The following is a 27,033-nucleotide window of genomic DNA, read 5'->3' on the forward strand; positions in this document are numbered from 1 at the left end:
ACCCCTACGGGCCGCGCGACTCGGGCAAACAGAAGACCAAGTAAAAAAAGTTGAAGAGGCTTGTCTAATTATAGTGCTTTGTAGGTACTTCAGTACAATGGGTGGAAAATAAGTTGGAAATAGTTTATAATGTTGAACATTAAGTAGCATTTAATGGTCTCCGATCAATTTTGATAACGAAATTCTGAAAAATATCACACACACTTAATCTTTCATATGTAAAAATAGATTGCACCAGTTTCGTTTTTTGGTTAACTAAGACAATCACATCGCACTCGTAAATAAACAAAATTAAGAATACTTAGGTAATACCAGTAACACCTTAAAATCAGGCTGTTCCGCCGGTCCAGAAAAACATAAAAAAAAAAACGAGGAAAGTCTAAAAATAAATCAATGAAAGTCTGAAATGAAAAATAAACAATTAGAAAGAAAGTTTTCAATCGGCGTAACTTTGGACTGTCAGTACCTCCAAACGACCTCGGCTTCACTGCGGCTAGACTGACAGTGACTACCAGCGGCGGTTGCTAACGCTCTGCAGTGGGCTATCTACTTAGCTATCAAATTAATGAGGTGGGGTGGAAATGACTAACACATATTGGTCTCTTATTCAATAGTTTGAATCGATTGATCTGAAAATCTCAACGAATAGAACAGATTTGATCCATTAAGCCAACTTGCCCATAAGAGACTCGTACTTATTGATAGACTTCTATGTTATACCTTGGTGATTTGATAATTTGTTAAATTCAATAAAAACTTTCTATTGAATCGTCTTTGTTTACACGCTGTAGTGAGGAGAGATCGAGACAGTGATGACCAGTTAGCTGTTTTAGTTTTCTTTAAGTCCCTAAATGAATAACATTTAACTGCATTTCATCAGTCAGTCAGTCACGTTTCATGCAGCATGCTCGTATCGTAACGTCATTGATATTTAATTTAACCTACATTTCAATACAATAGTTGCAAAAACTCGTTGCAAGTGTCAATTTCTACGTACTGCTGCACAAATGATATTTTAGGTTACTAGGCACTTAATTGGCTCCCACTGTGGTGGTTACCCGAACATGTAACGAGTATTGTGCTGAAGTTTTGAGCGGCGCTGAAACGTTTCACTAACGAACAAATTCGCATGCGTACTATTTGCGATCTCAATGAAAATTACATTTTCGCTTGACTTAATGAAATTACCGGAGTCGGAATTATTATAATACTGGTAATACCTACAGATGCAGTCATTCTATAGGTACTTCAACTATTACATAGAGGAAACATTTGCATATTTGTATTGAACTAATGGACCGATTTTAACAGTTCTTTCACTATTAGAATCCTATTTTTTATTAAGTAACTTTTTTTTAATATTTGTTAAATACTTATAATATCTACCCGTGCGAAACCGGGGCGGGGCGCTGCATGGTTTCTAATATAGGTAAAAATACATTTTTAATAGAAAATCGTATAGTGAAGTTTTAGGTTGCCCTGCATGAAAATGGACGCCAAATACGCCAATACTGTGAATCTGTGTCCAGTCCTTTGTGTCGAGTTGGTGAAAAACCATTGAAAGTTCGACGGAGCGCTTTTGTTTGTAGTCTTATTGGGATCTGTGGACTAGCGTGTCCCGGTAAGTCATATCGTATAGTAGTCAAGTATTCTAAATCGTTGTATCGAAATGAAATCGTTCATAGTTTTTTTTACATGTGAATTGAGCTCGGCCATGATAATAAACCTAGATTTAGTTACACTTTCAATTATATTAATTAAAAGTTGGATTTTAGGACCGTACTTAATCCAGCTGTGGGCCGCTGATATTTTTATTTTGTGATCTAGTTTAATTAACTGATTGTTCTAGCATTCTGTTTGACTTGTTTGATATTTGACCATTCTTTTGTAAAAAAAACAATGCAGTAAGCTATTTTAATTACTATTTCAACAACTCGGTTTACAACTAAGTAATAATATCCTACTTAAAACAGTAATTCCTACTGTCAAAATAATTCATAAGTAGGTAGGGTACCTTAAACATCAAACATCAAAATAAAAGTAACACAAGATTTATCTCGAAACTTACAAGTTACAACGTTGTTGATACCCGATGTTTGGACTTACAGTGTGACGTCAACTCGACTTGGCACATCTACATCGAAGTTACAGATTCATCTGGAAACTTGCGGCTTACGTAAACATTGTAGACTGAATTGATTTTTTGTTTCTTGAACTCATGTTGATGCGGTGACACATATCTTAATATCGCCGTCGCTCGCTGTCAACATTGGGGGCTATTTTAGAATATTCGAGTGTTGTCCAAGGATTTCTATTACCATATACTTACGTTCTCATCGAAGTCGCAAACTTGTGCGTAGATGTAGATCTCCCGAAGCTTGCATCCTAATGTATTGCTTCTGCATGTTGTTGCTGAAACTTTTGCGCAACTGTTTTCTCAGAGTTGATTCAGATACTCAGAGCTATTTCACTTTGATGGGAAAAAAAACATATATTAATTAAAGTTAATAAATCACACGTCTCGTTTCAGTATAAGAAAGGACTGTAATTTGTAGTAGTTATAAAATATTGAACACTTACTCAAACCAGCAGTGCAAGTCGTACCACAGCTCCATAATACCTATTTCAAAATAAATACTTCCTATTATACAGTCAGTTACGTAATACTAAATCGTCCAGCAGTTAGAATATGTATTTTCAACCGTCCATCGAGGCAACTCGTGTGAAACTGCATACTCAAATCAGTTTACCATTCCATAGATTACATAACAAAGGCATTTGCAGCTGCAAACATTATGCCCGGGTAGTATACCTATCACTTGTCATTGTGATACCCGCGTCAGAGAGGTGCTCGTGGCAGTTGGCCGGCTTCGATGCTCTCTAATCGGATTCGTCGGTGGATTTGTCCGCGGATTTATTAGGCTCTTATTATACCTAATGCCGGCGAGCGCGTTGCCATGGCGACGGAATGTTTACGAAACAGCTTCATCGCGTCTTATCGGCATGAATGGTAGTGCATGTGCAGCGTGCTTCACTCGGCGATGCATGGAACAATGCGTCGCGCTTTATATTCGAACAGAATTCTAATTGACGTTATCAAGATTTCTTTTTCAGAATTGAAATCTTAATTTCATACACGTTTCAGGCCTGTTTCAGGAAAGTCAGGCAATCATTTACACTAATAACACTGCACAGTGAAATTCTGTAACCACATAATAGGTACTTCCTAAAACTGTTCCCTAGAAAATACATGATGACTGTTTTCAAAGATCTCTGACTACGTCATGCACAATAAGTAGATGCGACATTTACCACGATTTTTTTCCAGAAGATTTATTTTAACAGGATACCTAGTTTCTCGTTATTGTATCAGTATTCACTGGAAATATCAGTGGAAGTCCTGGACAGGAAACGGGGAGCTGATTTTCTTTTCTTTTTCCGCTATTTCTTTGGCTTTATTGCAATTATGTACATATTTACGGCGTTTTGCTACGGATGGCGAATAATGTAAACGATGAAAAGCGTTCGGTTCTATTGTTTTTTCAATGACTACTTTTTTTTTTTTACAGTTAGATATAATATTGTTTTGCTTAATTTAATGCTTTTCCATTCACTGTGGACAAAACAGTATTTTTAGGCCAAAAGAAGTAAGAGAAGAAGAGATTTCAATCTGAATTTAATTACTCGTATAAGACGCGATACGAATTGGTGATAAGAAGTTTCTCGTCGACGAAGTGCATAATAATTACGAGTACAAGCATAGAACCTCCACATTCGTGGCGGGCGGCGGTGCGCACAAAGCGGAACTCGCCCCTGCAAGGAGCTTTATTAGTTTATCTTCGGTCGCAAACTTGACCGCCAGTCACCGCGGCACAACGTTGTGAATTTGTATACCATGTCACGATACCGGCGCAACCCCTACAAACCTATGCGGTTTGCAGACCAATGTCCACCTTGTACGTACACTAATTTTGTCAATTAGCCATCTGGACGTGAATTTTAAGTACACCTTCAACTTCAATAGTAACAACTTTTCTTTCGGATGAATTTCGAGTTGGAAACAAAAACTTCCACTTCATTGTCGCAGACTGTGGAAATTTTTTCTGAGGCTTCAATATTGTTTAAAGGAAAAATTGTTAAAGTTGAAAAGTAAAATCACCTCTTGAAAGGCTATTGAGTACATCACAAAATTGAATTGGTACTCGTTTATTGAATTATTCAACATCTACAACTACCAGATCAAAATTTTTGTAATTAATATGACTCGAACCCGCAACCTTTCGCTTGGTGCTTTACAAAAGCACCTAAGATGTGTGGAATGAAAAGTTTCATTGGAAATTGAAATTTCGATCCAATAATGAAAAACAGTGTCGTTCATAAGTATAGCACAGCCTGATTACATATTGACTTGAAAACGCCATTAACTGGGCGATAGAAAATGGAAATTCCATTCATCATCCATTCTGCTGCATTATTTGCCATCTTATGTACAGTTAGCTACAATTCGGCCAATGTGGTATCCGTAGCTAATCTAAAGAGTTTCAGCAGATTTTCGGTCAGCGTAGCGCAGTCAGCCGGCAGCACCGGTCATGGCGAGAACCGAGCCGATTACTTACTCTGCGATTGGCCGCGTCTCTATGCGCTTCGCCGAGTATCGAGTATTGTTAATGGAGTTGCACCCAAATATCAAAACCTATTTTATATAAAATATAAGAAACACTATAGGGAACAATAAGAAATTAACTACGAGTACCTAGGTACTTTTACTATCGAATTCACACACACAATCGGTGCTGCTTATAAATTGAAGTGAATAAATAAATATGAAATATCTGTTCCGAGTTACGAGTACATCGCATATCCGACGCAGTTGTCATAGGCAGTTGAATTCGGCGTGCAACGCTTCGGATGGAATGTTGCCGGTATCCAATATTCAGCAGCTTTATTGCTTTCCGCGCTGCGCAGACATATTGTACGCACCTTACAAATTTCAATAGCGTTTTTTCGTAATTCGGCCCATCAATGCATTGATATGTACTCGAAGTTTCAAGACATTTTTGGGCTTAGGTATATTGCATATGTCATATTATTTATTTATTTGTTGAATCCAAACTGTTTAAAAGATATTCGATTTTTATTTTTAATTGTGTGTCGTGGAATAAAAAAATATCCTGATTTAATTTAGCTTCCCAGAACTTGATGCTTCAACAGACAACTATTTATATGTTGACCGTTGTGATTACTTAGTTACGTTCAGTTTACAAGACAACTACTTTTGATTGGATTTGGATATTCCTCGTCCCGTAGACACCCATGTCATTCCGACCTCGTCCTTTACTTTGTAAAATGCAAATCGATCGTCCGGAGGCAGGAACTTCGTCTCGAGATGTTCGCAATTACATTCCTAATGCAACATGGGCGATTTGCGCGTTGCATAATGTTACGTTTGTTTATTACTCGCTCGGCACGTGTAGGCGGCCGCTACAGGCGCGCGCGCCACCGGCCGGCCGCTTGCGCGTCCATCGCCTTCCTAGTTCGACGACGACCCAAGAACTATGATTGCGGAAACGACATGGAGCACGCTCACTGCGGAGCGGACGGTCGCAGGCGCGCGCGACTTCCGCGATGCGAGCGCAGGTTCAGGGGCGAGTGACGTCACCTTATGCACTTTTAGCTGCGCGGGAGTGCAATAATATTGCAGCGATAGTACACGTCGAGCGTGTGTGCCACTCCGTTGTCACAGGGAAGTGCCGCGAAAATATTCGTAGAACTGTAGACAAAGTCGGTTTTGAGTGCGATGGCCGGCCGAAAGCCCGTCGTGCCGCGCACAGATACAGATGAACTCACACATTGTGTACGTGGAAGTGTATAACATTGTATCGATTTCATCTACGCGTTCTATTCTAGTGATGAATAATCATTCAATGTTACTGGAAATATAATTTATTTATTAGATCCTTGCTGATGCATTTGCGATCGGAAACAAGCCCCGGAAAATGTATTCAGACGAATACTGATTATACTTGTGACGTGTGCTCGGATGCATGTCCCGCCGCGAGTCGACTCGCATCCCTCAGACGTTTGCGCGGCGTCCATCGCAGGAGAAACGACTGAAAGGGAAATGTTTGAAACATGCTCGTATTAGCGACCGACTGTAACCAGATAGAGCCCGCCGCGATACTCGCCCGCTTTTAATTACGACGGCATGTAATGTAATTGAAGTTTTGGCGATCTAACTTTATAGTAGGTGCTTGTTAGTAACAAGGGGTCGCCTTGTGACGTGTTGTTTGCGACAATTACTGCAAATAATTAGTCATTTACATAAATTTTGGCGTTATTTAAATTGAATTAGTTATCTGAAAGTGGTTTGTCGTAATTGAAGATTACTGTGTGAAAGTGGTTCCGCGACCCGAGGTAAAAGTTAAGACATAGCAAAAAAAGTGTCGGGGTTCGGGGCGGCTGGAGGCTCGGCGGCGGTCGGCGGTCGGCGGTCGGCGGTCGGCGGTCGGCGGCGGTCGGCGGAGGCGCGCGGCCGGCGGGTGCGGCGGACTGCGGCGGCATGAGCGCGGGCCGGCGCGGCAGTCGCGGGCGAGGCGAGGCGGCGCGCTGACTGCGGCATGGCGCGCGACTACGCGCGCGTGCACGACTTCTACCTGCCGCTGCACGAGCTGCAGCCGCCGGCGCCGCCCTTCCAGCCCACCGCCCTCTACGATGCGGCGCCCCAGTGAGTACTCAGCTGCTTTTCACACAACTTTTTACACGATGATTCAGACAGTGTTATAAGGCATTGTTTCTCTAAAAAGTTAACTTTTCTTGATGACTCAGCCAAGTTTAGATGATATTGTTTCGCTAAGTTTTATGCATTAAGTTCAGTATTAAATGATTGTTCATTGATATAATTACAGTTTATGTAACTTTGAGTTTTCTTTCTTGATATATTATTTTTTAATTTCTGCCAGCGTCTTTGTTTATTGGTTACTTTTGAATTAAAGTTACAAAGTACTATTGCATTTTGTTTTTTTTTTAACTCAGCTAGTGGTTTTGGACATCATAAAGTTTTAATAAAAGTTTTATAAGTATTTTTTTATGGTTTAGTAAATAAAGTTAGGGTTGTTTATTTTGAAACTTAAATTAATTGAATTCTCATATTGATGATAATGTTACTTTAAAAAACTTAAACATAAAAAAAATATGATTTATAATATTTTTTAAGGTCATTAAAATTTTAAATTTATTTTTGCAGTCATTGACATTTCTGTCTCAATTGACGGCCCGTGTTTAGGTATCGTTTGCCGGGGAAGAGGTAAAGTTCCGCACGCAGTCGGTGCATGGCGAACTGAAGCTATAGCTTTCCTTTTCTGTGCTCCGCTACGAGTATGTGTTTCTTTCGGTGTCTTTTATTTTGTGTTTTTATTTTTAATGACGATGTTCAATGTTCTTCTATAATTTAAAAATTACTTAATTGAGTTAAAAATGTTTTTCTTAATAAAATATTGAACTATAATTGATTTCAAATGGCCTAGTAAAATATTCAGCTGAGTTTAATATTCAAATGAAGTCGCAGCTTACTGCAAAACAATTAAACAAATTGCTGCGTTAGATCACAGAATGTTTTGTTTTTACGCTTACCTACTTTTGTTCGTACCTGTCTGATGCCCCAACTTCGCGGTACCCAACCAGGTTCAATGTTTATTGTATATACCTACCTAAACTCACCCACAGTATTCTTAATTTAGGATCTGTGATAATTTAACTATACCGTAAGTGCGGGATTTATAAGTAGCGGTACAATCAACCGATTGTAAGACAATCAAAAATACCAAAAAGACACGTGTGAAAAACCCGTATCTACGAGTAGGCATACTCGTATCTAATGTGCGTAAGTTACTCAGCAGTATTCTAATTTGTTTGAAAAAACGTTTCTCAAAGTATTCTAGACTCATCTTAATTTTGGGTTTTTTATTCGCTACGATCACTCAAATCTAGAGGTAAAAACCCCACCTTGTTAAATTATTTTTGTCAATGTTTTGGAAGTTACAACTAAAAATACCTAGTTCAAGTGCTCTTTATGCAATCTAGTAGGTACAAAACACATATACAGGATAAGACAAAATTTTGTTTGTGTCAGAAATTAAAATTTAATAGTTGATTCCAAACTTACTAAATTATTGATTCAATGTAACCACGTGGAATGAATTGATTACAGAAAATATTTATTAAAAGAGCTTTAGGACTAATAGGTACTTATTTATTTCACTAACATCAGACTTTTTTTCTAACTGAATTCTGGTTCCAAAGCAGACAACAGTTGTCTCCAATAAATAAAATTAATTTAGAAAAATTATAATAATTTGGTCGTAGAGTCGCAAGATTCGTGCTACGAATGTTATGCGCTTTACGCTCTGCGTTGTCGCACCAGCGCGCTCACTCAATACTGGAGTTTGATAAAATATGTAACTGACTATGTTGGTCACAAGATTATTAATTTAACCAATGTAATACAAAATAATTTATATTCCTTTTATTTCAGTTCCAATGCAAAATATACCAACCATAATAATAATATACCTTTTCGGGAACTTAGACAAGAACGGTAAAAAATGACATTTTACATTTCATACTTAATTCTTCTTCTTATCGTGTCGACAACAAACCTACACAGTGTCAGTCCAAAACTCCGCCACAAGAGTGGCGTTGTCATCAGCATTCATTAAATCTTCCTGAGTGCAGTTACTCGGGCACTCAGGGCACGACATCATGTGCTTCATCGACTGGGGAACAAAACCGCCATCCAAGAATCTCCACTTGACCAGATTCATACTTAATATGATTTTATTTAATCATAATATTGTAGTTTATGTGTATGTCATATAATCCATCACCATACTGACCATTAAGTTAACGGCTACATATTTGCGCGCGAGGAAATCGTTTTCTATCTTTCTGATAACAATGCGTCTAATAGAGAAGTTAAACTATTTGTTACTACTTGTCAGTTTTAAAGTATGGTATGCGCTATCAAACAATCTAAATAAAATTAAAAATCGATTCATTTGTGCCCGAACTGGCGATAGAACTCGAGATCGATCGCTGGATTTCCTATCGATGGATCTCGAAGGCATAACTTTGAACATACGATTTGTTTTTCCGACTCGGATCAAGTTCGCAGCACGTCACGCATAAATGTTTCAACGTTCGTTGGCTACAGGAATATTGAATATCATCTATATTGATCGGAGTCAAATGTTATAAAATAGGGGGCAGATTTTACCATACGCGTCGAGTTGTGATGCGGTGCGTGATGCAATGCGCCGTAAGTGGCCAGCGCTCGCTAGGAATACTTCGGTCTAACTTCTGCCCATTGTTCCGGCCGTGCAATATTCTTTTGTGCCCATATTGATTGCATTGTGTGTCCTTTGTGCGCCGGATTCCGGGCACTTCCTAATTATATTATACGCAGGGTCCAAATAAAAGGTAATGCACACTGCAGGCTTCCGTTAATTAACACTCAATAAACACATTGATGCATTTATCGACGATAGGTGACGATTCGTTTACGTTTCGGAAGCTTCTTGTGGTTGGCCCGAATGACAGTGAAACGCTAATTAATAGTTGTTACAATTCCAAAAATTTAAAAACTTGAGAGAATTCATGATTCTCATTGTCTTCTAGAGTGTTATGTTTCCCGAAATAATATTTTAACACAATAACAATTCGTGTTGTTTTATGTTGATCGTTACAGCATATATTTTGTACCAAGTGCCTACTAAGGAACCACAAACATGTTCAGCCTTTGTAAACGTTCAGCATAATAGCAACTTACAAATAATTGTTGAGATTAAACATTTTGTCGATTGGTTTGAGAATTGGAAAACAATGATAGACGGTAAACAGTACATAAGTACTCCATAATGTTATTGTAACGTGCCCTCGCGTCTTGAGTTTCATTCTTCCGCTGCCATATAATGTACGGTAGAAATCATCACAGTTTTACTAGAGTAAAGCTTTGATCAGTGTAGTAACCTGTGGGGATAACTGAGAGATAGAGCAACTTTCAGTTACGTCTTTAGGCTCAATCATTACTACGATAAAAATGATAGACTTCAGCTTCATCGATAAGATAGTTTTCGTGATAACTTCTCGGGCTATACGGATATATAGAAATAAATATGATTATGCCATAGATACATAATATGGAGACAAACATGAGACAGACATAGAGCTATTATTAACCCAGGATGAGATGGATTTACCTGATTAAATGCAATGCTGCTTTGTACGTATGTTAAGCCATAACTCATGTATTATAAAATTTCTTAATTAGTAAAAAATCCTTAGAAGAAAATATTAAAAGTGACTTTAGATGAAGTAATTGCTTGCTTCTTAAAAATATAAATTATGTTAACGACGGACAACTACGAAACTCTACACTGCGCGTGGTACGACACGCACTTGGCCAATTTTTTATAATTAATTCCGGAAAAGGATACAGTGATACGTTTACAAAGCTTTGTGTAGCTGTTTTTTTTCTTATTTTTATTTCAATAATTCAACACTTCTAAGATTCATAATAATTTCCCATAAACTTATCTGGTTGTTTTCCACATGGATTATCGCGTCCCATATAACCTGTTAAGCCTATTAGGTTACGTCAGGTGTCGCTGGTGTAAAGATCGACAGATAATAATTGCTCGAGGAAACTTTGTCACCTGTGCCATTTGTATGAACGCTCCGATATCACATTAAAGAACTAATAGAAAGAGAGAAACACTAGAACTAAAAGTAGTTTTATAAAACTATTGGAATATGATGCTGAATATAATAGAAAAAGTTCTTCTAAAGTTCTAGCTAGACTGTACATAAGTATAGTTGATAAATAATAATTAATAATAGTTTAACTTTAAAGTATAGTGTTTAATAAACATAATTTGCACCGTCGAGATGACTTGTCATACAGCTTGTATCTCATTAAGATGTTAATAATACATGCAATACAGTATGATAATACCTAGTAATGAGACACTCTGCAAACAATTTCTCAGCTACGAGATCATTAGCTCTACCTGTGAAGATCTACCAGTGAAGGAATCCCTATAGTTCGTCTAAGTTTCTCAAAATTCCAGAAACACCTGTCGTTGGCGTTATAGTCCAGTCAATAAAGCATTATAGATGGAAATCCATGGAACACAATTTTTGACTTCGGGACTTTATTTAGACTAGTTAGGAGGTGAACATAGTAAAAGTCCCCGCCCTTAGCCCTTGAGCCGGCGGGGTGAGGGGGGTTTAAAGGTACTATTTTTCGGTTTTTCGCTTAATCCTCGGTATGCGTCCTAGTGACATGACTATTATGAACCAAAAAAAGCTTATTCAATTAGCAATAGGTGAGATAGTCCAGTTTTTCTATATCTTGTATAGTTTTTGCGGCATCTGCTCTAGAAGGTCTGTAATATTGGAAATTTTATTTTTGTCTTACATGTTCCCATCAGGAGAAAATCGGCTAAATCAACATTGAACTACTATTTTAGACATGCGGGAGCATCTTAAGCCTAGTTTCAGGGAGGGGACTGCACTGTGCGTATATTTAGACGAACCACTTGGAGCCACTTTTGACTCCTCATCATTCAAAAACTACTGTGCATTAACACTTCAAATTTGGCTCATGTGTTGAGACTTGCAAGATAAACATCAGCTTCAAATTTCATAAATATACCTCAAACGGTTCTTTAGGTATTGACGTCAAAAAATCTACATATGTATCTGACCTATAGACCAAATTCTAACAACTTCTAGATGACCTTGAAGGTTCAAATTTGGCATCCAGATAGGTAGATGTGTAAATACAAAGGAACAAATAAAAAACCAGTAAATTTTAACATTTCACAGTTGATAGATAAATTTAAGTGTTCTAAATGTCGATTTTTGAACGTCAATACCTAAATAACCGTTTGAGGTATACTTATGAAATTTGAAGCTGATGTTTATCTTGCAAGTCTCAACACATGAGCCAAATTTGAAGTGTTAATGCACAGTAGTTTTTGAATGATGAGGAGTCAAAAGTGGCTCCAAGTGGTTCGTCTAAATATACGCACAGTGCAGTCCCCTCCCTGAAACTAGGCTTAAGATGCTCCCGCATGTCTAGAATAGTAGTTCAATGTTGATTTAGCCGATTTTCTCCTGATGGGAATATGTAAGACAAAAATAAAATTTCCAATATTACAGACCTTCTAGAGCAGATGCTGTGAAAACTATAAAAGATATAGAAAAACTTGACCGCCTCACCTGTAGCAAATTGAATAACCTTTTTTTGGTTCATAGTAGTCATGTCACTAGGACTCATAGTTTCCGAGGATTAAGCGAAAAACCGAAAAGTAGAATAGAATAGAGTAGAATAGAATAATTTTTATTTGAAAGAAAGACATACAAGCAGGAAAAACATAGATACACAATGAAGGAGATACACAAATTAATGTACAGATAGCTGCTTGAGCCCCTCTGACAAAAAGGCACCCGCTCAGCATACATCAAGACCGCGCCAGGGCTTGTCTCGAAACTGATTTTCAGCGGGGGCCCTCTGTTGTCAGCAGGGGGGCGCAATGTACAGGAAAACAAGAAGAAAAACAGGGCAATCATACAAGAGTAAACAAACAAAAAACACCATAACAATTACATTTACATTGAAATTCAATTCCATTAAAATTAGATTTTAATTATTCAATTACATAACCAATTACTTAAAAATTAAAATTAAAATTATTGACTTTTAAACATTCAAATTAAAAATTAATGATTACCCAATTAAATCAAAACACATTTCAATATAATGAAAATTAAAATAATAATAAAAAGAAAAAAAAATACAAATTACAATAATTAAATTAAAGAACACCATTATTTACATGTGGCCATAACCATAAAGACACAAGTTAGTTATGCAATGTCAATGCCAGAAAAAATATTGAAAGAGTAAAAAAAAAAAAAAGAACTGTCAGTGGATCGCAGTGTTGCCAGAAGGTTACTTTTGTAACCTTTTAGGTTACTTTTGAACTGCATGGGTTACTTTTAGGTTACAATAATGAAAAGGTTACTTTTGGGTGATTTTTCAGAAGTAGCACCTTTAAACCCCCCTCTCCCCGCCGGCTCAAGGGCTAAGGGCGGGGACTTTTGCTATGTTCACCTCCTAACTAGTCTAAATAAAGTCCCGAGGTCAGAAATTGTGTTCCACGGATTTCTCTCTACACCGTCGTTAAAGCATTCATTGACTGGACTATTATTCAACGTGACCCCTTTAATTCATTATTGCCACAAAATACGCTGTTACCCGTTGTGCCATCAAACTAGTGAATTGAATGATTGAATGCAGTGCTCACCGTATCGCGGTCTGCGGCGTCACGAGGCCTAAACTTGCTTTGTGTCAATTTTTTCGAAAATCGAAAATATGTACTGAAATGCATAAACCCCAATTAGCTAGAAACATTCTCTACTAAATTCTCATAAAAGTACTCATAAAACTCATTTATTTCTGTAAAAAGGCTTAAAAAAGCACTTTTACACAATCGAAGTACTTAAGCCTCTTTTGCACACCCGCGTGCATGTATAAAATAATTTAACCGAGCTAAGTTTCATTATGAAGTTCACCATACGGAATAAATGCACGCAAATGTGAATGGTTTAATTGCGAAATATTAATTAATTTTGGGATTTATATGAATGTAATTTTAAGCACTCATGCACGTTTTTGTGAAATGTAAACTAATTTTAACACACATACATGCTGCGTATGCTGATACTACATACGAGTATTACTTATAACATCAGATACATAAACATTAAAATCAATTATCATTTTGTAAAAATGAGTTTTCAATTCAATTCATGTTACATCCAGGTTAAATTTGTTTTACTTTGCTGTAGTTCTGAGCAAGATTTGACAAAAAGTAGTCCTAGTCAGGTGCGCTGGCGATTAAAACCGCGTGCTAGCTCGAACCTATAGACACTATTGAAGGGAATGGTGAACATGTTCATTGTTCATATTATGAAACGCCCCGCTTCGCTTGAGCAAACACCCGCACTGATGGAGTCCGCGCCAAAAATTGGCAATCTTTAAAACAAATAGACCCTGACTAACACCAGCGCCGAACTGATGCATCCCCTGTGATGGGAATAAACATAATTTATAATTATAATCATCTTGGATTAGATACTGAAAAATATATAGAGGCAACTGAGATTTGCCGATGCCCAATACTTTGTAGAGGACTATTATGTAACCATCGATTTCTAATTAACGATATTATTATATGGCCTTAATTTTTACACTTGCGCTATTGTGTGTAAAATTGTTGCATTAGCAATGAATTTACTCCGTACTATGAGCGTCGTCACTAAATTGCTCAAGACAAACGTCAAGAACTGTATTCGTTCATTTGTTCGATTCAGCCAAATGACGTCCACTGCTGGACAAAGGCCTCCCCCAAGTATTTCCATAACACAGGTCCTGGGCTGCCCGCATCCAAGATGTATACAAAAACACACTTTAATTTCGCCGGGGAACCTACGAGCGGTAACCAGCAACATTGTCTGAATTTTTAATTTGCACCCGTCTTCGAAACTTTAGTAATTTTAAAAGCATTGACTACTCTCTACTAGCTCTTTACGGGGTATAGAGTTATTCCTAAATATATTACTTCAAGAATTGTTAACCTGTCGCGAGTCCTCATGCACGCTGGCACGTTCGGTAATCGAACCGCGATTGCAGGGCTTCCCTCACCTTGACTCGTGAAAATTGCGTTTGAATGCGTCTACCGTCTACTGAAACGTACCTATTCCGATTCTGACGATGGTGGACGGAAACGGAAATGTTCATAAATTTACATCTTTTGCAGGATTTAAAAGTTCAGTTGTATCGTTACTCTGCTGTACTGTTTTGTGCAAGCTTTTATTTCCGCCTTGCGGCGGGCAATCAAATCTTACAAGTTGAATCAAGCACCGTCGGAGATCACTAAGCTGCTTATGCGAGTTAAATCATAATGCAATATCATGCAGGCATGGCGCAGAATGAGTACTTTATAACATACGAGAACTGTCTCTGTCTCGTAAACTTTAGCATAAATTCAATTCCTATTTTTTTTTCAATTAATTCGTGGAATTCTGCAACGATTGCTCCTACCCATTGTAATATTTATTAATAAACCAAAAGAAACCATACGCTTTATTATTTTAAATTCACGTTCCGTTCCACGAAATGTTTATGCAGAAGTATTGAATTTCGGTTCGTTATTTTTGTGCAAGAATCGGAAAATATTTTTTAATTTACGTTAATTGATTTTTTGTTTATAGAAAAAGTTTTTCAATTCAATGAGCAGAAAACGTGAGACAAACAAATATAGAAAACTGTGTGGAGACCGACCGTTAACCTCGGCTTTGTCCCGAGAAAATCCTTTACTGATTAAAAGTAAATCTCTATTTTAAAGACTGCTTTTGTAGAAAGGAATAGTTTCGATTCCATGATCTTTCATTTTTAGTACGAGTATGATTAAGATATTCGTGTTATGCAAGCGATTTTCACAACTCAATTGTGATCGTTATTTTGTTTTAACGACGGTTCTAATTAACAGAAGGGTGAAAGTTGTAATTGGCGAGAGAAAAATGAAAACTCGTTGTCATGGCGATGCGCGCGTTTTTTCACCGCCGAAAAGTTTACACGGGCAGCGGCTTGTGTCCGGCTTCTTGTGGGGTAAAAGTTCCCATTCGAATTGTTTCTTGTATCCCTTTCGAAGCTAAATTAATCTGAATTAGGCAATCGTCAAAACAAACGACGAAACGCAACATTTATGACGATGTTAAAATTATTTTAGTCTGTTTGTTATGCAAATAGGTAGAGCCGATTCCGTAGAGTCAACGTAAAACAATAAATAAATACAGTCGATTCAAGATAAAAAAAATCGTAAATTCTTATTTTACACAGCAGGTGTGTTTGACACCGGCGTTGACAACAACTACGAGTATGTTACGTCAGTGACAAATTTTTCGGCTTCACACGCGAGTTCGATTGTTGGCTATTAGCTGGCGGGATGACGGAAGAGCGTTTGTCGCGTGCCCTCAGATGCAGGAAGGGCTGCGATCGCCAAGCGTCCGGATAAAGCCGGACACAGACAGCTTCACAAAGGCTTGATTGACTCACCCGTTTATCTAAACCTACGGTATTGTGATGATCAGACTTCCCGATGTCAATGCCTGTCAATCTTAGTGCAGATGTTCAGACGTCCTCTCGTCCATATCCACAAGGTTACATTTAATTCTAAATACATAGAAATGTTGCATGGAAATATACAGGCTTCTTTCTTTACCGCTTAATCTTTACCGTATCGTTCATTGTTCAAGTGTCGTGCTCAATTGAGTTGATTCGCGCCGAGCCGCTCCTGCAGTGATATCGAGCCTGGTGATTCTGTTCTGTAATACGAATTTCATTCATCGCCTCTATCCTTTGCTCGCTCATATCGCTCATTACAAGGCCCATTACGGAGAGAGAGATAAATAATAAATTACTTAGGCCCAGAACAGACGGTGAAACGCAACTGCAACGAAACTGGAACTTTCTGATGATTTTCTGATGAATGAAACTGAAACTGAAAGTTTCAAACTAGTCGCCTCATGTGTGGTCTCTCAACGGACGCTATGGCAGAAACTTAGATGCAACTCAAAAGTAACTAGCGGTTGCAGTTTCGTTGCAGTTGCGTTTCACCGTCTGTTCTGGGCCTTAGTGAAATGTAACGAATCGTAAGCACTTGGTCTGCATTTATTTAACTATTTATTCAAAACCTTATGGCCAAGCACATAATTAGAATAGACTTTAACTGTAACTATCTTGCTTTTCTAATATGTAGGTTTAACAAGCTATTAAGCCCTAATAACACCCTGTCGTGGTTAAAAGACCCGGCCTTTGTGAACTCCGTGACTCATGTACCTACGGAAAATTAACTACTACTTCATTCAATATTCAATTCTTTGATTGCCAAGGAATTCTTTTTTTTTTTTTTTTTTTTATCTACAACGAGGAAGCTCTTGACCTTTATCTCACCTGATGGTAAGTGACGATCAGGCCGAAGGTGGAAGCGAGCTTCACCCGGAATCCTCAACCACGGAGGAACTGGCTATCTTACCTCTAACTGTCGGAACACAATAATGCTGTTAACATTGTTGTTATGGCGACAGACTTAGGTAAGATGGTGGTAGCTAGCCAGGCGGACTTAGAACAAGCCCTACCACCAACCAAACCGAACAGAANACATTGTTGTTATGGCGACAGACTTAGGTAAGATGGTGGTAGCTAGCCAGGCGGACTTAGAACAAGCCCTACCACCAACCAAACCGAACAGAAAAATCTGCCCCCACTGGGAATCGAACCCGGGACCTCTGCGTCTGAAGCAGGTGGTCTAACCACTAGACCACAGAGGCGGTTAACAAAATTCAAAAGTGGATCAGTAGCGCATACGCTGTTCTGAAAGTTTTCCAGTCCTGTAATCCTCTTATACAGCTTGACTTTACAAAGGGGTATCAAATTTTTAGAAGCGATTCAGAATCAATAGCTTAATCGATATACGTGAAGAACAATTTTTTACAACTACAATTAATTATTCTTAAAAATAAAACTCGTGGAAAATTAATTTACTTCATTCATACAAAAATAAGAACACACGTCACCATATTTTCATATTAGTTAACTGCAAAGTTGTAAAGTCATTATAAGCCTTACTCTTAACAACGTACGAATACATATGAGTACATTATGATATTTTTCTTAGGCAAGCGAAAAGGGAATGCGCTTAACAAGCTAATAAAATAAACCCTGCGGGATTCGAATCGCCGACTTTACTTTTGATGTCTTTACGCGAACTATAGCAACTAAATATAAAACGCAGGCGAACTGCAATATGATCCAGGATTTTTTTAAATTATTTTTGAAACATGAGTTTAAAAGGAAAGCGGTTTTGTAAAGCGGGACTGCGTTAATAATACGATTGGTATTCCATATTAGCCGCTAGACTCCAGCTTAACACAATATTTCTTAAAGAGCCTTTTGTTTTTATTAACCGTTGTCGCCCACTTTTTTTTCGTCTAGGTTGAACGTCGCCACGTTTCCTATCACATTTATTACAGTTACTACCTACATTACTAGATACCTACTTAGTATCTGCGTCTGAAACATTACTGTTTCAAAAAGTTTAATGTCAATCATTAGGTAGTATTTCAGTTATTCCACTGGAAGCTTACGATTTACCATTAGACCGTTTTACTTTGAACAAGATAGCCTTTATGTTTGAACGATTTTGACTGAAAAATGGGAATACGTTTTGCCGTCCCGCCGCCGCCGTTTTGTTTGCGCTCAACGTTGTGGCTTAATCTGGTACATATCTTTTTACCCTTATTTGACTATTCGCATGCATGTTTTATCGTGTATTCTCTTTGCTATTCGTAATAGTTTATCAAAGGAATAAAAGTATCTGGAATGTTAATGTCTCAACACAACATACATGCAGCTTTTGCATTCCAAATTTTAATTGGCGTTTTCATCGGGTTTTTATTTTCAAACATGTCGTTCCCTTTACTTTGTGACCACAACTCCTGTCTGTGCCCAGCGTGTAAGTTTCGGCCGCCAATCCGATCGATGGCGCCGACTGCAGTCGGCTCATGTGTCCGCGACTGATAAATTGTAGTCTAGTTAGCACTACTTACTCACCTCTTATGGCTTTGTAGACATTCCAGGCTGTACTTACTCCCATTGCAAACTTAAAACTAGGTCACTTTTATTGTTAATTTCGCGACATTTATACCAAGTGCAGCCTTGAAATCAGTTGTGAGTCTGCGTTTAACGGGGGCATAATGTGCAACGACGTGTCCTTGTCATGAGTAAGAGCACGGACGGAAAGTTTGAGAGCGGCTGTGCACTACTGTGCAGTCTGCAGTTGCAGAATATTGGCCTTAGACTGGGCGCTGTAAACTGCAACTGTCATTCCCAGATATTACGGCCGAACTATCCTCAAAGTTTAGTCACAGTAGATAAATTAAACAGTACGGAAGCTTCATACAAACGCTCGAAATCAGACTCACGCACACAGACGCACGCTTTACACGAGCTCTAAGCGAACCTCGCAGTCCATCCGTCGCGAGTGTCGCGCGCGTTGTTTTTAATAATAATTCTATTACATGCACTGTCCGCTGTATTTTTAAAAACATGCCACCACGAGTGTATTGCGTAGTATACGGCTGCTTGAACTCGGCATTTCCAAAACCAGAACTTTCATTTTTTAAACTTCGTAATAATTCTGAATTGTAAAAATGATTAAATATTACTTTTTAAATAAAGTGCTTACATCTGATTTTGTAATAGTTCTATTTAAATTACGTAATTACGCTTTTTAACAAATTATGTTTTCTATTTGATAAAGTAATTTTCTCCGCGCGCTTTTGTACTAAGTGATGAACTGTATTTAAAATGAGGCAATAGGTATGTGAAAGTAAGTATCCGGTATTTTATTTATGAGAATAGATATTCTACCGGCCTCTAATAGTACTTAATCAATTTATTCGATCATTAAAGAACCTAATTAACGATTTATTTTTTTGTTAACTACTTTGTCAATTAATTTATTCCATTAGGTATTTGATAATTAATAAACCTAAATAAACGTTGTAATAAATAAGTAAGTAAGAACCTTATTAATTTTATAAAGATTTAGAGTGCCAACCCTAACACTCAGTTGAAGTGTAGGTATTTAACTCGCCGAAAGGGCTAAGCTTCCGTACTGCTTTAGCTCATTTATATACTGAGGTTTAGTCCAATTGTTGAGTTTCAAAAACATACGAGATACAGACATGGAAATCTGCATATCATGGTCAGGTATAGGCAGATAATGGCTGCCTTGTTCTAGTTCTCCGGCGCGGCCAGGCTAGCGCCAGCCCTGTCGTCCATCACCGTACCCGCACATCACACGTCACGAAGTTCGAGTGACCCACTTGCGCGGGCGCAATGTGCCTCCGGTCGTCAGGGTTGTCCACTGCATAACATTATTCCTCAAGGAACCCAATTGATCTTGGCCACGTTCATAGTATCATAGCCAAAGCTTACTTAACAAATGGAAAGTCGTAATAAACGGTTTCCTGAAATAACCAATAAATAAATAAATAATAAAAATTGATCACATGTTTTTATGAATACAATTAAATAGGATAGTAAAGGTCGTAAATGTTTGATATATGTAGGTACGAGTACCCTTATAACTGTACCTTTGGCTTTTATACATTTACCTGTAAAAAGGAAAATGGAAATAGTAGGTTGGCAACCCTGATGAGTCCAGTGCGTAGCAACGGATGTGCACCGGGCGCGGTGTCAAGGGGCACGCTCGCGATGCCAGTGACAATTACAAATTCCCCACTGAAGAAATAAATGTGGGTAACATTAGGGGGTTGTTCAAAACTCATCATAGAACTTATTATTATTTTATTGATTTTTTCAAGTTATTTACTTGTTTTCATATAATATACCTATCTGTATTAGAACGTTACGGTACCTAACACAATTTTAAGACCGTTATTACCAAGAAGTTATTCTCAAGATCTGTGAAGTCCTTGTGCTTGTTTTCATAACGATTTTCTTACAAAAGAAAACTTTAACTTTATTTCCAAGAGGAAGAAACTTTCTTATTATAACTATTCTTTTTTATCGCCTGTAAAGTAAGTCCATTAAGTTCTTAGCAAGATGCCAAAGCACACCATTTATAAACACACTAAACAAAACAACACAATGGAGTAGTAAATGGATAATGTTTATGTGTGACGTCAGCCACCTCCGTGCAGCTTTTCCGACCCGCCCAAAGCTCTCTTGCTGTCTAAAAAGAAAGACAAATATGATTTCGTGACATAGTGCTCATTTTACAGAAAATACATCGTTCGGTTCAGCCAAATAATCGAGAACAAGTGATTAGTTTAAAAAATGCGTGTTTGCAACTAAGTTTATTAGATAACGATTTGAATACAATAAGTAGGTACTAATACTGTATATTATTACAAATAGAAGTCATTTCTGCAATACTGGAATGCTTGCTTCACATCTGCGGGTTAGACGTCTGTCCTCTACTTGCAGTTTAATAATATAATAAACTAGCTTTCCGCCCGCGGCTTCGCACGCGTGAAATTTAGTTTGTCACAGATCGTCATAAATTATAGCCTATACATATGGATGTTATTCTGGATTATGAACAATAATACTGTAAAGTTTCATCAAAATCCGTTCAGTGGTTTTTGAGCCTATTCATTACAAACATACAAACATACAAAAATAGGTACAAATCTTTCCTCTTTATAATATTAGTATACAGGGTGTTAGGTAAATTGGTATATGAGCCGACACTAGCCCATGTTAACATGGGCATATAAATGGTATGGTGAAGTCAGAAATTTGATATCATCATTTTTTTTTAATTTCCATACAAAATATCTGAAAGTGTTGTGAATGCTTATACTAAAACGTTTTTTTTTATTTGTATAGAGAACAATAGTGTCTAGACAAACCTAAAGAGGATTTAGGACGCTATTTGGATCAAATATGTAATTGCTCAATAATGAATAATAAATAAAAATAAATAAAATAAAAATAAAATTCATAAAATCAGATTTGTATGAAAATTAAAACAATTAAAATGAAGATATAAATTTTCTGACTTCACCATACCATTTATATGGCCATGTTAACATGGGCTAGTGTCAGCTCATATACCCATTTACCTCACACCCTGTAGATATAGCTATAAACGCAACACAAATACCTACGGAAAACACCCGCCGGCCATAATTATTGGTTTAGTTGTGCGTTTCGGCGATGCACACCCTTATTATGTTCTCAGTTTACTAAATGCACCAGCGATACCAATGTAATTGCTCGTGCATATTTAGTTCAAAATATTCGCAGATTTGCTTAGTTTCAACAAAATTAATAGCGCTTCCAATTAGGATTCGAGTTTCACCAACAGAAAAATCATAGTTGATTGTGTTTACATTTCTGTTTCGAATATTTTTTTAGAAAGAATAATAGCAATTTGTAAATAGATATAAATTACTACTTGAAAGAAGCATTCAACGTAAGAGTGTAGTGTAGTGATGTGAAGTGATTTAGCTTACCATGTCCTTAACATGTCACTCACTAAGTACTTACCATCACTTTCGTCTATAACCATTACGAACACTGTACAATGTACCTACATCATTACTTAGTTCTTCATTAGAGAGTAGGTACCGCGTATAGAACATAATCCATATTCCATAGCATGGTCGGGGTCACTCTCACCCTAACTCTCTTAGAAGTCAAATCAAATAATTTATTGTGCATTTTGGGTGATTTCTATTACGAGTAGGTTAGTTCGTAAGTCAGGCTGGGTTGCACCATCTTACTTTAACTTTGACAAAAGTCAAAAATCTGTCAAACTCCATACAAAAAACTACGGTTATCGTCCATTCATCATCCTCTTACCCTTGGCTCTAGAGATTGGCAGAAAGTAATGAAGCAGAGCGCCTACTGACGTCAACACATTAAGATGAATATGAATAATGTCTTCTGGATGTACGATGTCTTTATTTCCTATTCACGCGACTAAACCTCATAATAGTATTGTAAATAGACAATAATACCGTTACTTCATTTGCATTTGACATTGAATCGTAATCAGTATTTTTGTCAATTTTATTTTTCTATAAATGCGTAATATGAGTTACACGTGTGTGAAACTGCGAAACTAATTCAATATCTAAAAGTTAGCTTGAATGTTAGGTAGATAAATACAATACCCAAAAATTCGTGCCAACCATAGACAAAAGTTAAAAGATAGATTAAAAGTTATTTTTATTTGATGATAATATCCCCCATAAGGAATTTGGTTTTCTTCTTCTTCTTAGTCGTTACGCTCTTGGCAGAGCGGTCGTGGTCACGTTGAGGCGTTGTTTACATCGGTTGTAGAGGCGGATACAACTCTCCGCACGATCTCCCTCCATCTCTCTCTATTGGCAGACTGTCTGGTGCAGTCACATAAGCCGTCTCCTACTGCTGCTTTCACTTGGTCAGTCCAGCGCATTGGTGACCTGCCACGCGATCGGGTTCCTTCGACTTTGCCCTGGACGACCAGTCAAAGTCAAAGTCAAAATTTATTTATTTGTTTAGACTAATAAATAGTTCTTACAAATCTTCATTTTGCTCTTAAGGAGCCTCTACATGTCTCATAATCTTTTTAGCCTACCAGCGCTTCGAGACCAACATTTGGCAAGTGCTGAGAAGAAGCGCCGCAACAAACGTTGTTAGTTGTAGTAGAACAGTCGTTCTATGGAGTTGTCATCCCGCCTCGAGACATGTCCGAAGTATTGCAGTATGCGCGACTGTACTACGGTTGATAAACGCTGAGTGACACCGAGCTCCTGGAGTATGGACACATTGGTACGGAACTCTGTCCATGATATCCCGAGCATCTTGGTTTTAATATCTTTTAAATGGCAAATGCAAAATTTTAAAAGCATAACTGTTTTTAGATAGTATTGCGTCAGTTTGTTATGAACCTTTTGTATTAAAAAGTTAGTTAAATGTCTCTCATGTCATGTCTTCGGCTTCACGATACTTAGGGAGGCCTGAAGTAGCTTAGGTTAATATACCACGCAATCTTGTTGGGTATACCCATTCTTATGATACACCATACAAGAATGCATGGTAAATTCAGTGAACTGCTCCTGAATCGAATGTACCTACTACTACTATTTCTCTTTATTTATATTAACCGGCAGACAGTGGTGACTGAGTTTGTTGCGGCGCTTCTTCTCAGCACTTGCCAAATGTTGGTCTCGAAGCGCTGGTAGGGTAAAAAGATTATGAAACATGTAGAGGCTCCTTAAGAGCAAAATGACGATTTGTAAGAACTATTTATTAGTCTAAACAAATAAAGAAATTTTGACTTTGACTTTGACTTTAGGACTCAGGTTGGAGCGCCGAAATTCTTAGGTCTCCTAATACATTATTGTGGTTTCTGATAGTTTAAATTCTTATTATAAGGTATCGATTGGTCCCTTTATCTAATTGCCATGTTGGTGTGTTATTTATAAACTAATTTATATTCCCAGATTGTTAGATTATGTTTGCGGACAGTACTCAAGTTGTCAACTAAGGCTGGGTTGCACCATCTTACTTTAATTTTGACAAACGTCAAAAATCTGTAAAAATCCACACAATAACACCGGTTATCGTTACAGTTACCGCTAAAGCTAGGTGGTGCAAATCAGCCTAAGTATAATTCAATCTTTAGTACATAAAAGTAGTGACCCTTGCGTGCTAGCTGCCATCAGATAGAATATTTAAAAAAATACTCTTAACCTCTTCTATGTGTAGAATAAAATTGCACGTTTGACATACGAGGGGCGGCTGAAAAGTTTTGAGCCTAGGGTATTAAAAATGCCGATAGAAAAGTATAAAAAATATATTTTCCTATTTAATCTCCCTCTACTACAACGGACTTCTTACATTTGTGTAAAAGAGCTTTTAACCCACTGAAAAAAAATTCGCAATATTTGCCTTCGAAATGAGCCTTTAACGCCGCCTTCATTTCTTTGTCACTCAAAAATCTTCGTTCCTGAAGGTCTTTTTTCCAATTTGAGAATTAGAAAAAATTGCTAAGGATTTGGACTAAACTGTGTGGTGGGTGATTAATTTCTTGAAATCCAATTTTACCCGGGGCAAGCCATGCAACATGCGCGATGTGCGCGGGCGAATTGTCTTGCAATAACAGATTTCCTTTCGCCAGTTTGCCTCTTCATATTTCAACAACCATTTGACGCACTCTTATCAACAGTACAGTATAATAAACTCCGTTTATTGTAGTTTTTTTTTAAATAGGTAGTCAATGAATAAAATTCCTCCACAATCCCAAAAATAGTGGCTATGAGCTTGGGTGTCGATCGCTCCACTTTGAATTTCCGCGGCGGCGTTTTCCCTTTTAAATCCATTGCATTGACTCTTATTTTGACTCTACATCGTACTGCCGGATCTATTACTTATCAATAGTGATAATGTGAGAAAAATAATTGTTAGGATTATGGCCAAAGATGTCCTAAAACTCCTGCGAAGTTGTGACTCGACGCTGGTTGTCGAGCGGCGTGAGCATTTTTGGCACCCATCGCGCGCACCCCTATTTCATGTGCAAATTAGTATGAAAAATATCGCCAATACGTTCCTTGCTAATGCCTATGGCTTCAGCTATCTGTCACAGCTTAATTCGCTGATCTCTAAAGCAAGATTCATTAAATTTTCATTATTTTATTCGTTAATGGCGAAATCTGGCCGCCCTGACTTGCGGTCATCTTTTAGCGACTCCCTGCCATGCTTGAACTATCGGATCCAATCTTTCATGATGGCAAATGAAGGCCCAGACTCCCCATAAACTGTAAACATCTCATCAAATGTTACCGTCAGCGTTTTGTTCCTCTTTTTGAGGAGTTTTATGACAACTATGTACTTCAATTTCGTACATTGCGCGGATGACTGAGACATGATGATGTTTACGAATTAATTACTAAAAGCGTGATGACGCTAATGAAATGAAACTTTGTACATATACTAAGGAGGTTATTGGCAAATTAATTAAATTTAGCGCGAGTCAATAATAACACTTGAAGATACTTAGGCTCAAAACTTTTCAGCCGCCCCTCGTATATCATTGGAAGTTCGTAGGAAATATTATTTTAAAAGAATAATTGAAAAGTTACTTACTGAAAATAGTTCCATTTGAAACCCTGAAATACGTTCCTTATAAATACGAGCACTGCCTTGCGCGTGTACGGCGACGTCACTGTTCAACAATAAGAAACTTTTCTTTAGTATAGCCTACCTACTTCAGAAAAAGTTTACAAAACCTTTTACTTTGTTTCAATAGATGCTACTTAGGTGGGTTATGGGGGCATTCCCATTGTGGTAGTCACTACAAACACTATTTACGTTTATGCGCTATTCTACTAAGGATGCACTTCCGACAAACTCTTACTGCATATTTTCTCTTGTAAAAGGTTTTTTGTCTTTGTACGACGGAGATGGATGTGTAAACAATTTTCCTCCGAGTTGAGGAATATAGACGAGGATGCAAGCTGCATGCAGGCTGAAGTCCGCGATCAATCAATTAACTTTTAAAAGCGCAGTCCGAAGCGGAGTGTACTCGAAGTATTCGGAGTCTGGCAGTTCATCATTTTATTTCAAACTGCAAAGTGGTGGGTATCCTAGATACGGACTAAGTTTGAAACTATCGCAATATAACATTAGGTTTTGTTACGAGTTGATGCTCTAAGGGAATCGCGGGCCCGTTGCAAATCCTTCACAATGTAAATAACTTTACATCATCATTTTGGCTCGTCGTATTGCAATCACACTACGATGGCTTTTAAAATAATGTCAAGTTAGTCAATTATTATATTTATTCAGATTAATTACTATTCACTTTGATTTAAATTAGATTCTCTCTTATATTGATTTACCTTCCAAAAAAAAAACAAGTGTTCAGAATGACAGGATGACTCTAAAGTGTTTGGTTTTTTTTTATTTGTTCTAGTCTGTGTTGGTTTAGTCTAGGGATGTTAGCAAATGTCTGTCCAAATACAACACATAGGCATAACTTTAAGTTTTATACGTACGACGACGACGACTAGATTATAATTATAACTTAACAGAAATGATAATAGAGATGTTGCTAATCTCTCACAGATGTCCTCTCGATTGGACGCTAATGCTACGTTCCCGGTGTAGCATTAGTACAATGACAGTGCGCGGGCGCAGCGGAACGCGCGCTGAATGCAGCCGACTCATTTTTTTTTATTCGGAGGTCGCGGATGTTCATAAGCGCCCTTCCTTTCAGTCTCAGATATACACTTAGTCTGTCCGAAAAGCTTTCATTTACACATTCTAACTACCCTTCACTTTCGCAATTTTTTACAATGTCGTAATAAATCGCCCCAAAGCACGTC

The 27,033-nt window shown here is 37.6% G+C and overlaps 1 protein-coding gene across 6 annotated transcripts in view; it reads left to right on the top strand.

Moving 5' to 3' along the window:
* cyc (basic helix-loop-helix ARNT-like protein cyc) overlaps positions 1–27,033 on the top strand; it is a 101,109-nt gene that overhangs the window by 34,187 nt on the left and 39,889 nt on the right. For 2 of the 6 annotated variants that reach the window (XM_028318636.1, XM_028318637.1), the window contains exon 1: positions 6,596–6,724. The exons of the other annotated variants lie outside the window; for them this stretch is intronic. In XM_028318636.1, the coding sequence (XP_028174437.1) occupies positions 6,618–6,724 (107 nt within the window). In that variant the 5' untranslated portion in view covers positions 6,596–6,617. Of the gene's footprint in view, positions 1–6,595; positions 6,725–27,033 lie in introns of those variants that run through there. 6 annotated transcript variants of the gene reach the window in all.

This window comes from Ostrinia furnacalis, unplaced genomic scaffold, assembly GCF_004193835.3.
Source record: "Ostrinia furnacalis isolate ACB-3 unplaced genomic scaffold, ASM419383v2 OfSCF6946, whole genome shotgun sequence".
Taxonomy (NCBI): domain Eukaryota; kingdom Metazoa; phylum Arthropoda; class Insecta; order Lepidoptera; family Crambidae; genus Ostrinia; species Ostrinia furnacalis.